This window comes from Sus scrofa, chromosome 10 (genome assembly GCF_000003025.6).
Source record: "Sus scrofa isolate TJ Tabasco breed Duroc chromosome 10, Sscrofa11.1, whole genome shotgun sequence".
Classification (NCBI taxonomy): Eukaryota; Metazoa; Chordata; class Mammalia; order Artiodactyla; family Suidae; genus Sus; species Sus scrofa.
In genome coordinates, this window is record NC_010452.4 from 39,991,453 (window position 1) to 40,006,641 (window position 15,189).

At 37.0% G+C, this 15,189-nt stretch overlaps 1 protein-coding gene across 5 annotated transcripts in view; it reads left to right on the forward strand.

The window, feature by feature from the left end:
* WAC (WW domain containing adaptor with coiled-coil) overlaps nt 1–15,189 on the forward strand; it is a 91,553-nt gene that overhangs the window by 58,891 nt on the left and 17,473 nt on the right. For 3 of the 5 annotated variants that reach the window (XM_013980205.2, XM_003130704.5, XM_013980204.2), the window contains exon 7: nt 4,249–4,557. The exons of the other annotated variants lie outside the window; for them this stretch is intronic. In XM_013980205.2, coding sequence (XP_013835659.1) covers nt 4,249–4,557 — 309 coding nt within the window. The remainder of the gene's footprint in view (nt 1–4,248; nt 4,558–15,189) is intronic. 5 annotated transcript variants of the gene reach the window in all.

Sequence of the window (15,189 nt, forward strand, 5' to 3'; positions counted from 1 at the left end):
TTGGTTCCTTTTAAAACAGGAGCCACCACTACCCCACTGCTCCATTTAAACTGGACACTGCAAAACTCCCCTGGGTTTCAATCTAGTAATTGAATCATAGCCACACACAGCTAGTAATATAAAGTACCTATTGATGTTCTCTGTTATCAGAAGCTTATTTATCCTTATGTTTGGAAATGGATTTCATCGTGATCCTAGTATCTGTGTATTATCTCCATACTGTGGGCATAACAGTGTTTTCCTGAGGTCAGATTTTGTTCATGTGGCAACAGTATGGGTAACATACATCTTATTTTTTTAATTCAAATAAAATTAGAATTTGAAGATTTTACTAGATGTATTCTATTCCCAATGGTTTCCCTTGCCCAGAATACAGTTTAAATGCCACATAGATTCTTAGGCTCTTTATCAAAGTTTGAATCAAATTTTGAGAATTTTAAGATAGGTTTTGGGAATTCTTCTATAACCCAGAACAAAAAAGTAGGGGATAGGGAGTTCCCTGATGGCCTTGTGGTTAAGAATCTGGCATCATCACTGTGTGGCTCAGGGCACTGCTGTGGCGTGGGTTCGATCCCCAGCCCAGAAACTTCTGCATGCTGTAGGCATGGCCAGAAAAGGAGGGGGGGATATATTTGGTCCCAGCCAAAGGATATTGAATTTTTGATGGGAACAATTTAAGATGAAACATAATAAAATAGTTCTGTGGGAGTGAATGTTTAAAATGTGTTCGTTGGAACATTTAGCTTTTTATATTAGTGAAATTATATTCTTAGAAAATAAAAATAATTTAAAGTACTGGAGGTTAGGATATTAAGAATATTGTACTTTGAGACAGAAGACTTGGGTTGTAGTCCCATTTCATTTTGTAAGTAATTGACTTTTGGCAAATAGCTAAAAACGGGAGATTTTCCATTTCAGGTTAAAAAAATAGTGCCCAGCTTGTGGTCCCCCTGAACAAATTGCAGGTATCAAGGAAGAGTGGCTAAATGGGTATAAAAATAACATTTTTTAAGTTACTGGATCAGACCTCTCCTTGCAGTGGCTGATGGTCCCAGAGGAAGAAGATCAGAGCCTAGTATGTCTGTTCTTTCCAAAGTAATGTATTGTTTAAGTCACTTGTCCTCTCTTGGGGTAATTAGAGATCTGATAGAAACATTGATGGGGGTTAAAACTACTATTTTTGTCTGTTTTTAGAAGGTTTTTAAGGAAGTAAGATCAGAATTGTGTTTTTACATTATTTGTGAGCGTATTTTTCAAAAGTGATATCAGGAGTATCTGATGTGGTGCAGTGGGTTAAGAATCCAACTGCAGTGGCTTGGGTGCTGCAAAGGCATGGGTTCGATCCCCAGCCCTATGCAGTGGGTTCAAGGATCCAGTGTTGCTGCAGCTGCAGCATAGGTTGCAGCTTCAGTCCCTAGCCCAGGAACTTCCATATGCTGCAGGTGTGGCCATTTAAAAAAAAAAAGTGAGGTCAATTTTTTTTTAATGATTTCATAAGTTAGGCATGTTTTTTATTGAAAAATAAAAGGAAAAATGTTTTAATTTTACAACTCGGAAATACTTGGCGACATAGTACTTTTTTCTGGCTGCATAAAAATGTGTGTAAAAATTATGTATGTATGTATTTTACACCAAAAATAAGATTATATGTTACTGTTTTTAACCTTTTCTTCTGTTCAGTAATATTTCAAGGATTTGTTTCCTTGTCATTTTATAATTCAACATTTGCTATACTGACTGTGTGGTGTTCCATTTTTTGGTTGGGTGCTCCTATATATATAAATCCTCTAATCCATGGATACTTAGGGTGGTTTTTAGCTTTTTCCTGCTGTAAACAATGCTGTTATTCTTTTCTTTGCCCCACTTACCTAATTACTTCCTTAGCTAAATTCCTGAAAGTACAAATGAGAAGTCAGTGAGTCTGTGTGTTGAAATGTAGTCATATATTAAAACTTTTTGAGTTTTGTTTGAGAAAGGGCTTTAACTATATCCTACTACTTTTTTAAAAAATTGGTGTGGTAGTAATCAAGTCGCTAGGCCATTTAAGTGCTTAACTTTGTCTATCCAAAAGATGTTGGCAGTTTTCCCTTATGTCCAGCACATTGATATTCATGTAGGGTAAGGGCTTAAAGCTTTGTTGTTCCTAACAGGCAATAAAAGTGTGTGTGTGTGTATGTGTATGTATGTAGGGAGGATTGGGAAGATTTTATATGTAGCAATAGAAGTAGAAAAAATGATTTTTAAAAAGTATTGATGTGTTTCAGGTTTTTTGGCAATCTAGCAAACAATATCCACAATTTGACATTGAAATTGTATGGTTAGAGAAACTTTAATTTGAGGTTCCTCAACAGTGATGCTGGCATTGGGGGCCAGGTCATTCTTAGAGGATTCTGTCCTGTGTTGTAGGATGTACAGCAGCGTTCTTGTTTCTACATGCCAGATCCCAGTAGTGCACCTTTTCTCCCTAGTCGACCAGAGATGTCTACAGACATTTGCCCAGTGTTCTTGTTGGGGGTGGGGGTGGGGGGTTGCAAATAGAGAACCGACATGGCTATAGTGTCTATAGCGTCGTCATTTGCTGTAGTGCTGCTGCTGGATTTTTTTCCTCAAAGTTTCACACATGTATCTTTTTTTTTTTTTTTAAGATTTTTATTTTTTGTATTACAGTTGACTTTACACTTTTTACTTTTCACATGAATACATTTGCTTGATGCCTTTTTGGGTGTGGTCATACAGAACTGAAAGGGAATTATCTTGGTGAGGAAATAAAAGTTCTAGGTAATGAAGTAAAAAGGTTTGTGGGAATTGGGTATTGTTTCTGTTCTATCTGTTCCTAAAAGCTTCTGTTGTGATGGTGTTCTTTTCAGGAAGAAACTCCAGAGTAAAAATGTTTCAGTTTTATTTTATGTTCATGCAGGTTGATAGTTTTACCAATAAGAAAGTTATTGTCATGTAACACATGTTTGTAATCTGCTGTGATAGCTGTCTACTTTTTCATTTTTCTAATAAGATAATATGTACATAATTTGTAACATCGAATTTCATTAACTGAGTCTTTAAGTCAAAAGACCCTGTTTTGATAGGACTGAAGTTTTTTGGCAGTGCCAGTGCCTTTTATTTGGCTGTAACTTGTAGAAGCTGTGTATTGACAACTTGAAAACTGACTTGTAGTGTAAGCATAGGAACTTCCTTTGTGCTTTCGTGCCCTCTAGACTTGGAGGAACCATCAATTGGAAAAAACAACACCGTCTTCAACAGGGAGGGCATCCTTTGGTAATATTATTATTATGTATCATGTGGTTGAATCTTAAGATGTTTTTCTTATTGGAAGTTGCTTTAATGCTTTAGTTACTGAAACTTTTCTAATTTAGGCTAGAGTTTTTTGATAAATAAAATTTTTGTTACTGTGACTATTGAAATTTTCCCTGTTTTGTACTCTTTCTGCAGAAGCAAAAGTACTTTTGAGTTTAAAATATTTTTGTGGTTTTAGACTGGGAGAGGGTCTGTTTTAAAATTAACTAATAATACCAGGTAGAGTTTTCTAACTTGGCTGCAATTGTGTAGGCTTCTATTTTTGGATAGCATTATCTGTAACTTGATATTATAGTTAACTCTGGAATTTGTTGGCATTATTAAAAATATGAATTGATTTGCTTATTGAATGCGGAATTCTTTATAAATTCTACCATCCCAAAATGAGGTCATTTAAGCCCTAGTTCCAAATACTTTAGAGTCCACTGATTAGCTATGTGAGTATTTAGAAAAGTCAGGCTAATAAAGCTAATATTCTTTTGTAGTTGAACCACTATGGATAATTCAATTTTTAGAACAACGATTCGTATTTTAAAAGAATAGGCCATTTTACTCTTGTCCAATTTTTAAAATGAAGTTTTTTTTTTTTTTATTTGAGTGAAATGTTATGACTCCACCAATAGGATCTTTTTAAAAATGTTTCGTTTGAACTGTGGTGTGGTTCTAAAGAATTCCCCCTAAAACTAGTAGCCCGCTTGAAATCTGAGTATAGAGTTAATGCTTATAGTTGAACTCAAAATCCTTTTCCAGTATTTGGATGTTTTATATGCTAGTAGTGAAACTGCAGACACTTAACAGGGCTTGCAGTTTTATAAAAAATATAAGTACAAGTATGTTGCAAAATTAGCTGATGTTAAAAAGACAGGATTCTAACGTAATCTTTTTTCTTCCCCTTCTGTCATTCCAACATCTCTTTTTCCGAACTCTGAACTAAAGTGGAAGACAAGCATTCCAGTGATGCCAGTAGTTTGCTCCCACAGAATATTTTGTCTCAAACAAGCAGACACAATGACAGAGACTACAGACTGCCAAGAGCAGAGACTCACAGTAGTTCTACGCCAGTACAGCACCCCATCAAACCAGTGGTTCATCCAACTGCTACCCCAAGCACTGTTCCTTCTAGTCCATTTACGCTACAGTCTGATCACCAGCCAAAGAAATCATTTGATGCTAATGGAGCATCAACTTTATCAAAACTGCCTACACCCACATCTTCTGTCCCTGCACAGAAAACAGAAAGAAAAGGTATGCCATTATTACTAGATGCTGCACGTTGAAATAATAGTTTCTGATTATATTACATTATTTTTGTTACCTTAAATAAGACTCTTAATTATAAATTTTACAAGTCTTCTAGAATGTTACTGCATAGATTTAAATCTAGAGCTAGCCATATTTTTTCTAATTTTTAATTATGAAACTTCAGGAATGTTTTTTGCCTTTGACATTTTCAAGTCAGGTGCTTAATTTAGAACAGTTAGTAATGGTTTATGTAACTTATTAAAGCCAAATGGCTGTCCCGTCATGTTTGTATAAAATTTTTTGATTTTTGTGATAATTGTCTTCATGGTTTAGTTTAGAAATTGTCTCATTTTTCTATTAAAATTTAATATGAATAGAGACATTTTAAAACTTGTCATTTCCACATAACATGGAACTATTGGTTTCAGTTTGTGTGTTAGAAAACTGAGTTATGGGCCACAAGATAAGGAATCTTACTGTATGGATTACGAGTTAAGTTTAAAGAGTAGAAGTTAAATATTGAACCCAAATTGTGTTTATTCAGCTCTATGCTAATAACCATAGAATGTTTGAAAAAGTTAGAGAAAAATTATGACAACTACTCCTTCAGAGGTGATGCATAATGGAAGCAGGGTGATGGGATAAGCATATCCACACAGACCTGTCACAATCCCAGGTTTACACTGTCTTAGGTAACTAAGGAAATTAAAATAAGTAAATAAATTTTCATGGGTAGACCCGTTAGCAGACTAATTAGCATATTCACATCAGTAGATGTTGAGTTTTTTTGTGTCCTCTGGGTGTAGGAGATACTACATGAACCTGAGGAGTCTTCAAGCTGTTACTCTCTTGTCTGACTCCTTTGTTGACAAAGGATTTAAGTGATTGGGTTTCTTTTGCTTCCAGTTTCCTCCCCTTTTATGCCTGTTAGCTTGGATTTCCCCTGTAGCAATTGTCACACATTACTAAACCATACTCTTATAACATAGTGCATAATACATGAAACAGGTTATTCCAAGTGTTGTCAACTTCCCTAAAGATGGGTTGTACCAAAATTCATATGTACAAGTTAGATTTACCCTGGTGCAGATTTGAATTTATGAAAGAGAATTCTTAAAAGAGAAAATCTCAATTAACGCATTGTTATGTATTAGTGCTTTATGGAGGAAGTTACAGTTTTTCATTTTTGCTAATTTTATTTTAATTATTTGGTTTTAGAAAAATTTATTTTAAAAACTATTGTCAGGGAGTTCCCGTCGTGGCTCAGTGGTTAACGAATCCAACTAGGAACCATGAGGTTGCGGGTTCGATCCCTGGCCTTGCTCAGTGGGATCCAGCATTGCCGTGAGCTGTGGTGTAGGTTGCAGACACAGCTCGGATCCTGAGTTGCTGTGGCTGTGGCGTAGGCCGGCGGCTGCAGCTCCAATTCGACCCCTAGCCTGGGAACCTCCGTATGCCTCGGGAGCGGCCAAGAAATAGCAAAAGGACAAAACAAAAACAAAAAAAAACTATTGTCAGTTTAAAGAAACATCCTTTGGCCTTTAAGAAAATCTTTGAACTTTATCTCATTTCACCTCTTGTTCATGTAATGAATGCTATTTAGCTCTTTTTTTGGAATTTTTTTCTTCCCTGACTTCCAGGATATCTCTGCTCTTTAATTTCTAGGTCCTTTCTTGCTCCTTAAATATCAGTAGGGTTCAGTATTTCACTGTGTTCTGTTCTCTCTTCTTCTTGTACAACATGTTCTTTTTATTTATTTATTTATTTATTTTTTGGCTTTTTGGCTTTTTGGGCTGCACCTGTGGCATACGGAAGTTCCCAGGCTAGGGGTCGAATTGGAGGTACAGCTGCCGGCCTACACTATCCCCGCAGCAACTCAGGATCAGAGTCACGTCTACGACCTACACCACAGCTTGCCTGGATCTCTGACCCACTGAGAGAGGCCAGGGATTGAACCTGCATCTTCATGGATTAGTTTCTGCTGTACCACAATGGGAACTCCTCAACATGTCCTCTTTTGCTTGGCATCTATTCTTGAGACCTCCTTGTCTACATAAGTGACACCCAAATCCTTATGTCTAACTCACACACATATCTGCTTCCTTTTCTAAACAGTTGGTATTTGTTACATCTCCCCAGAAGACTGTGTCCTAAATTCCTCCCCTTTTCCACAGTTCTTAGGTTCTCATTGACAACACTGTCCTCCCACTGTTCACCTTCTTCAGCATTCTTGCTCTTCTCCCCCTTCCCATCCATCAACAAATCCTGGACTCTTTCTCCTGATTCTTATTTGTGCATATCTTTCCTCTTATAATTTTGCCACTGCCATTATTGACACTCAGATCATCTCTTGAAATAACCTTCTGATGGCTATTGTGGTTCCTTCTACCCAGTCTATCCACTTATGGTGGCATCACTATAAAATTTAGATTGGATTGTGTTTTTTTCTTACTTAAAAATTTCTAATGGTTTTCTTTGATCTAAAGGATTTGAAGACCATACTTCCCAGTAAGATTATAGCAAGCCCTTGATAGTCTGGTTGCAGTCTGTCTTACTAGCTTGATTTCCAGTATTTCACTCATATTCCCTGTATTTATCTGCTGCAAACTTGCACATTTTTTAGATCATGTTTTGAGCCTTTGCTGAAAAGGACACGTTCTTTCCCCTATTCAGTTGAACTTATTACTCTTTCTTTAAGAGCCAGCTTTGATGTCCTTGGGTTCTCAGTGTCAGTTAACCACTCCCAAACTGTGTTTCTCAAACACTTTTTTAAAGTTTGTCTATTATAGCACTTGACCACTTTATAATTTTTGTTCCTTTAATTAGACTATCCTGTGTAGAATCAGGCATTATGATTTATTTCATTTTGTGCTTCATTTACCCTCTACCCTCTTTTTCCTTCAAGTACCATTCTGGACAAACTTAACATAATTTAAAAAGTTAACTGTGTACCAGGTTAAAACATGGTACAAGAGGCAACTTCTCCAAAATCCGCATTCTTTCCATAAAACCGTACATAGTGAAAGAAATCACATCTATATTAGCTTGGACACTCGTAATTCAAAATTTTCCATGAACCTTAGGTGATTCTAGTTTAGATTTACAAAATATGTTTGTTGATCACAAACTTTATATAAAAATTTTATATGAAATTTTAAACTTAGAGGAAGAAACTTTATTACCTTGAAATTACCTATAGGGTAAATAGTATATACTCTTTCCACATATTTCCCCTTGTATGGGAGTTGAAGACAATATTATTTCCATAAATTGTGTAACAGTTTGGATCTTTTCAGATTGTTTTCCAGTTAGTCTAAATTTGCAAAAATCCATTAATTTGAAATATTTTTCTTTCCTCAGTGGAGACATCCTTGTTATCTAAATTAAGTTTATTATTGCTTTTTACCAACATAGTGGTTTCCTTATTTGGATTTTCCTTAACAAATAATTTATATTAAGAGGTTGATGATTCAAATACAATAGATCACTTGGTCTTAAGTGTTAATAGTATAGCTAAACTGTATTTAAGGATGTCAGCAGTAGAATGCTATGTTAAATAACTCAAGAGCAAGATCTTTGCCTTAGCCACTGCTCTCTCCCTAAAACTTGACAAATAATAGGCAGTCATTAAGTATTTGTTGTAAATGAATAAATAACTGAAAGACTGGTATTGAATGTGAGGGTTGGGGAAGCACTTGCATTGGTCATGATTTCATGGTTTAAAAAAATGTGTTTGGGTCCTAGCTCAGCAGTTAACAAACCCGACTAGTATCCATAAGGACGCAGGTTCAGTCCCTGGCCTCACTCATTTAAGGATCTGGCGTTGCTGTGAGTGGCATAGGTGGCAGCTCAGCTTGGATCCCACTTTGCTGTGGCTGTGGTGTAGGCCGGCGGCTACAGCTCTGATTGGACCCCTAGCCTGGGAACCTCCATATGCTGCTGGAGCGGCACTAAAAAGACCAAAAAAAAAAAAAGAAAAAGTATTTGGAGAAGAAAAGTGTTACATGTGTTATGCATCTAATAAAGGATACCAGCAATAGAGTTAGATGTTTTACTGTGTCTTTCATTTAAAAGAACCTAAGATAAATGTGTCTGTGCTTGCTTAAGGGACAGAAATTGAGGAAGAAGCTGTGAAGCTCTTTGGTTTTGCAGAGTAATCCTGGTGTTAGGGTGAAAAAAGGGTGTCAGGTAACCACCTTTCTTTTTATTTATTTATTTATTTATTTTTGATTTTTAGGGCTACACTCAGCATATGGAGGTTCCCAGGCTAGGGATCAACACCACAGCTCACGGCAACGCCGAATCCTTAACCCACTGGTCGAAGCCAGGGATCAGACCCACAACCTCGTGGTTCCTGGTAGGATTTGTTTCTGCTATGCCGCAATGGGAACTCCAGGTACCTTCTTTTAGATTTACATCTGATTTTTGTGGTAGCATTTGAACATCTTTTGGCAAGATTACTTTATTGGACACCCATGTAACATAACAAAGTACAGAGAAACTGTGATGCACTTTTTTAAAAAAAAAAACTAAACCTGATTTTTACTGGTTGGCACCCTAATGACTGTCCTAAACTGGTCCTAACTCTTCCCAGATTTGTGAAATCACCAAATAGGTGGATGTGGTAGTTGTTTTTTGCTTTGGCCAGATAAGAGCCAGAATCCAGAAGAGTTTGATTTCAGTGAACAAATTTCTTGTTTAATAATTTATAGTTATGTTTTATTAGCATAGGCAAGTTTAAAAAGCAAATAGAGTAGCCACAGAAGCAGACCTCTTCCGTGACCGCAAGCCAATTCTCAGAAAATTAGTGTGTCTAAAGAAAGAGTCATGTAGCAGCATGCTGGTTCCATAGTCTTAATCTAATGGGAGTGATGATTAGTCATTCATTAATGAGGTGTGACTTTGTCACCTGGAATAAACTTCCTTTTTATGTTTTGATGATATGCTTCGACTGGGTGAGATTAAAATGAAACCTGAAGGCTTTTCAGTATGTATTAAGGAAAGTCTCTTATAGACCGAATAGGTCAGAACAGGCTGTCAGTGGGTCACATTCAGCCCTGTCTTGCTTTGCTTTAAAACTACTTTCAGGGAGTTCCTGTTGTAGCACAGTGGACACAAATCTGACTAGTATCCATGAGGATGTGGGTTTGATCCATGGCCCTGCTCTGTGGGTTAAAGATCCAGTGTTGCTGGGAGCTATGGTGTAGGTCACAGATATGGCTAGGATCCTGCATTGCTGTGGCTGTGGTTGTGGCGTAGGCCAGCAGTTGCAGCTCAGATTTGACCCCTAGCCTGGGAACCTCCATATGCCACGGGTGTGGTCCTTAAAAAAAAATAATAAATAACAAAAAACGACTTTTAGGATTACCAAATATTCATGTGAAATTAGACCAGTTGGCCATAGACATACTTGCTGAATAACTGAAGACATTAGTGTGGAGATTTGGTCTGATTTAGTAAATTTCACTAAAATTACGTTTAGTGAACTTAATAAAGGTGGCATTTTGAATGACGACTGGGGGAATTTCTATGATGAAAGAATATTAAATTAGAAAATACTGCTTGTAAGTTGACCAGCAAAGAAGACATTTTTATTTTTTAAATTATTTTATTATTTCCCCAATATAATTTTTTTTTCGAATGTACAGCATGGTGGCCCAGTCACACATACATGTATACATTCTTTTTTTCTCCCATTATCATGCCCCGTCATAAGTAACGACGTAGTTCTCACTACTACACAGCATAGGAAGACATTTTTAATCAGGACCAAAACACATTTGCCCTTAAAAATGTTGATAAATTTGGCCTCAGAAATTTCAGTAAAAACTTCTCAGAGAGATACAATAAACAATGGCTGAAAAATACCAAGTTGCAAGAAAATATTTGTGACGTATTTAAATAACAGTACGTTAAGGAATTCATCAGAGCAGCATGAAAAAGACTCCAGTAGAAGAATGAGCAAAGGATATGAACAGGCAATTAAAGAAGAGAAATTTAGCCTTGGAGTTAGTTCCTGCTGTGTCACTGGGAGTTAAGGATCTGGCATTGGCTCAGGTCTTCGGGGAGTGCAGGTTTTGTTCCCAGCCCCTCAGATTTTATCCCTGGCTTGGGAACTTCATATGCATTGAGTGTAGCCAAAAAAGAAAGAAAATAAAAATATCAGTCAGCCTTGACTTAGGACAGTTAGAAAAATTAACTCACAGAATGGATCAAAGACCTTAACCTAGGAACTTAAAATCTAAAACTCTTAAAATAAGGGAAAATTTTCATGACATTGGACTTGATAGTGATTTTTTAAGATATGACATCAAAAGCATTGGCAACAGAAGGAAAAAAATAGATAAATGGGACTTTGTCAAAATTAAAATCTTTTGCGCATCAGGGGCACTCTAGAGTGAAAAGACAACCCATGGAATGAGAGAGGTAATACTAAGTCATATCTGTTAAGGGCTTAACATCCAGAATATACAAAGTCCTATAACTTAACAAAATGAAATGGTCCAGTTCAGAATTGAGCAGTGGAGGTTAAATAGACGTGTTTTCCTTAGAACACAATCTAATGGCCAGTAAACACATGGAAAGGTATTCACCGTCACCAGTCATCAGGGAAAGCAAATCAAAACCACAGTGAAATATCACATCACACCCATTAGGATGACTATTATTTAAAAAAGAAAAAGAAAACAAGTGTTTGAGGCCGTGAGAAATTGGAGCCCTTACGCATTGCTGGTAGGAATGTAAAATAACACACTGCTGTGGAATATGGTTGGGCAGTTTCTCAAAAAGTAAAGCAAAATTACCATGATATGCAGCAATTCCATGCCTAAGTATAAAATCCAAAGAATTGAAAGGTAGGGCATCAAATGGGTATTTATACACCAGGGTTCATAGCAGCACTATTCACAGAAGCCAAATGGTAAAAACAATTCAAGTATCCTTCAGCAGATAAAGAATAAACAAAAACATGATACATATATGTGCAGTATTACTCAGCCTTGGAAAGGAATGAAATTCTGATGCACACTGCAACATGGGCGAAACTTAAAGTTATGCCAAGTGACACAAAAGGACAAATACTGTATGATTCCACTTATATGAGGTATCTAGAATGGACAGGTTCATAGAGACAGAAACTAGAATAGTGCTTACTTAGGGGCTTGAAAGAGGGGGACTTCTTTTGTGTTTTTGTTTGTTTGTTTGGTATTTAGGGCCAGTCTTTGGCATGTGGAAGTTCCCAGGCTATGGGTTGAATTGGAACTGCAGCTGCCAGCCTGTGCCACAGCCACAGCAACGCCAGATCTTTAACCCACTGAGCGAGGCCACATCCTCATGGATACTATAGTTGGGTTTATTACCAGTGAGTCATGATGGGACCTCTGGGGAGCTGTTGTTGAATTGTGTAGATAGTTTCTGTTTGGAAAGATGGAAAAGATAGTGGAGATGGTTTGTGCTTAATGTTACTGAACTCTAAACTCAGAACTGGTTAAAATGGTAGGTTTTATATTTTACTAGCATAAAAAAAATTCAAGAGAAAGCTTACCAATACAATATTGGAAGTGAAAATGAGATTTTTTTTCACTCATGAGATGAGTGACAGTTAACAGTTGAATGTAGGGAAACAATTGGTAGGAGTAAGTTGGTTATTGTGGAGGTCACTTTGGTTAAAAGTTTTGAAATAGGTTTATCTTCTATATGTATTAGCATAAAGATTTTCTTGGTTGAATAAAAAAAGTTGCAAAAATACAATTTGTTAAAAAACATCAGTGTTGTATTTTTATGTGCTTTTTTTTTTTTTTTTTTTTTTTGTCATCTTTTTGGGGCCGCATGTGAGGCATATGGAGGTTCCCAGGCTAGGGGTTGAACCTGAGCTGTAGCCGCTGGCCTACACCACAGCCACAGCAATGCCAGATCCGAGCCTTGTCTGACCTACACCACAGCTCACAGCAACGCTGGATCCTTAACCCACTGAGCAAGGCCAGGAATTGAACTCGCAACCTCATGGTTCCTAGTTGGATTTGTTACGTGCATTTTGAATGCATAGAGAAAGTTCTGGACAGGCACATGGTTTAAAAGAATCATGAATTATATGATAAAAAATTAAAAGCCACAGATTATATACAAAGCGTTGACACCTAGTTATCTCTTTTTCCTACTATTCTTTTTTTTTTTTTTTTTTGGTGTGTGTGTCTTTTTACTATTTCTTGGGCCGCTCCTACGGCATATGGAGGTTCCCAGGCTAGGGGTCAAATCGGAGCTGTAGCCACTGGCCTACGCCAGAGCCACAGCAACCTGGGATCCGAGCCGCATCTGCAACCTACACTACAGCTCACGGCAACGCCGGATTCTTAACCCACTGAGCAAGGGCAGGGACGGAACCCACAACCTCATGGTTCCCAGTCGGATTCGTTAACCACTGCGCCACGACGGGAACTCCTTTCCTACTATTCTTGTGTGTTTTGTCTTCCTTTATAATTTCTCCATGTTGTACCCTCTTGTGTATCAGCACTACCACAAAAATAGAACAAGCAGGCTGCCCTTGTTGCATCAGTAGTTTTGCTTTTGTTGACATGTCCTGTTCAGTATTATTAAAGCAGCTGTCAGAATATTGTAAGAAGGTAATGCATTTTACTCTTTAAGTTTTTTAGATCTTATTGCAGATCAAGGAGTTAAGTTAGCATACCAGAAAAATGTAGAATCCACATGAAAAGTGAGAATATTTTGATTTGGTTTATGCTTTCTTGGGTATTTTTGAAAGGGTGCCCTGTAGTTAGAAGAGGTAGTGGTATTTATTGCCTTAAGCTTTAAAGTTAGGTTGTAGTTTATAGTTCTATGTGAAGTCTAGTCTTTAGTAGCTTACTCCCCCTAGTGGTAAAAATTGGGAATATAAATAATTCATAATTATAAGCATAAAGGGACAGAAAAAAGTTTATCAAAGCTAATGTACACAGTTTAAATTAAAATAAAGGATAACATACTAATTTGATGGTTTATATTAAAGAATTGGTTAGGGATCTGTAAATCATAGAAATATCAGGTAAGAAAGTGACTTAGTTCATTTTAAGTTTAAAATACCTTAGGAATAGATTTTGAAGAGATATCCTTAAAAATATCATAGACACACAAAATAAAAATGCTAAAACTAAAGTTAGATACCATTGTTTTGCCAAAAACTGAAAACATATGCTCAGCGTAACTTAAGTTTCTTGAATGCTTGGCAAAGTTTGCATTTAAAGAATGAAACTAGAGGCCGATATTAAAAAGCAGACAAACCTATTAGAATGACTTTGTAAATGCGAAATGCTACATTAATTTTCTTAGTTAAATTTGTTATTTGTCTTTATTTTCAGGGATCTCGATTTTTAATTTCTTTGATACAAAATGTATAAACATAGAAAAGTGTATTAATCTAGCATTCTAACAGGTTAGATTCTGGATTAAATGGTTTTAGACAAATGGAAATGTTAATTAAAAATAAATATCTGTGTGGAAAAGGCACACACAATTGACTGTGTACTTGTTCTGAATAGTTGTTGCCTTTGTGTGTTTAAAAAAAGAAAAAGGTGGTTGAGGATTTTTTTTTTGATTATTAAAATAAATCTTAGTTAAATTTGTCACTAAGACTGTATAATATTACTGGAGTTCCCATCATGGCGCAGCGGAAATGAATCTGACTAGGAACCATGAGGTTGCGGGTCCGATCCCTGGCCTTGCTCAGTGGGTTAAGGATCTGGTGTTGCCGTGAGCTGTGGTGTAGGTCGCAGACGCGGCTTGGATCTGGTGTGGCTGTGGCTCTGGCGTAGGCTGGCAGCAACAGCTCCAATTAGACCCCCTAGCCTGGGAACCTCCATTTGCCGTGGTGTGACCCTAAAAGGACAAAAGACAAAAAAAAAAAAAAAAAGACTGTATAATGTCATAATATTTATGATAATAGCATACTCTTCATTGTCTACTTCGACGGTTATTTTTAGAGACCTTAGGCTTTGCTCCCCTTTTTTTGAACCTATAATTTAAGGGAGAGAGCACACATATAAACACACACCTGGACCTTTCTGACAGATTCAGTCAGTGGATACATGCTGATGGCATTTTGTAACGGGGCCACAGAGATAAATAAAACAGAATTCCTCCCCTGAAGGAGTTCCTTTCTGATAGAAGGGAGGAGATGATAAACTATGTAATAGAAGACGCTGTGTTATAGAATCTGTGTTGGGTTGTTCTGAATGCAAAAGAGCAGCACCCATCCAGTAGTTTTCAAATTTTGTGTTTTAATGATAAAACTAAGACTACCTTTCAGGGTAGTATTTTATATTTGTATTATCAAACTCAATCACTTATTCTCAGTTATACTTACAGGTTGAAGCAAGTTGTATTAAAGATATTAAGATAGGAGTTCCTGTTGTGGTGCAGTTAATCCAACTAGGAACCATGAGGTTACGGGTTCGATCCTTGGCCTTGCTCAGTGGGTTAAGGATCTGGCATTGCTGTGGTGTGGGTCCCAGACACGGCTCGGATCCTGCGTTGCTGTGGCTCTGGCATAGGCCAGTGGCTACAGCTCCAATTAGACCCCTAGCCTGGGAACCTCCATATGCCATGGGAGCAGCTCAAGAAAAGGCAAAAAGACCAAAAAAAAAA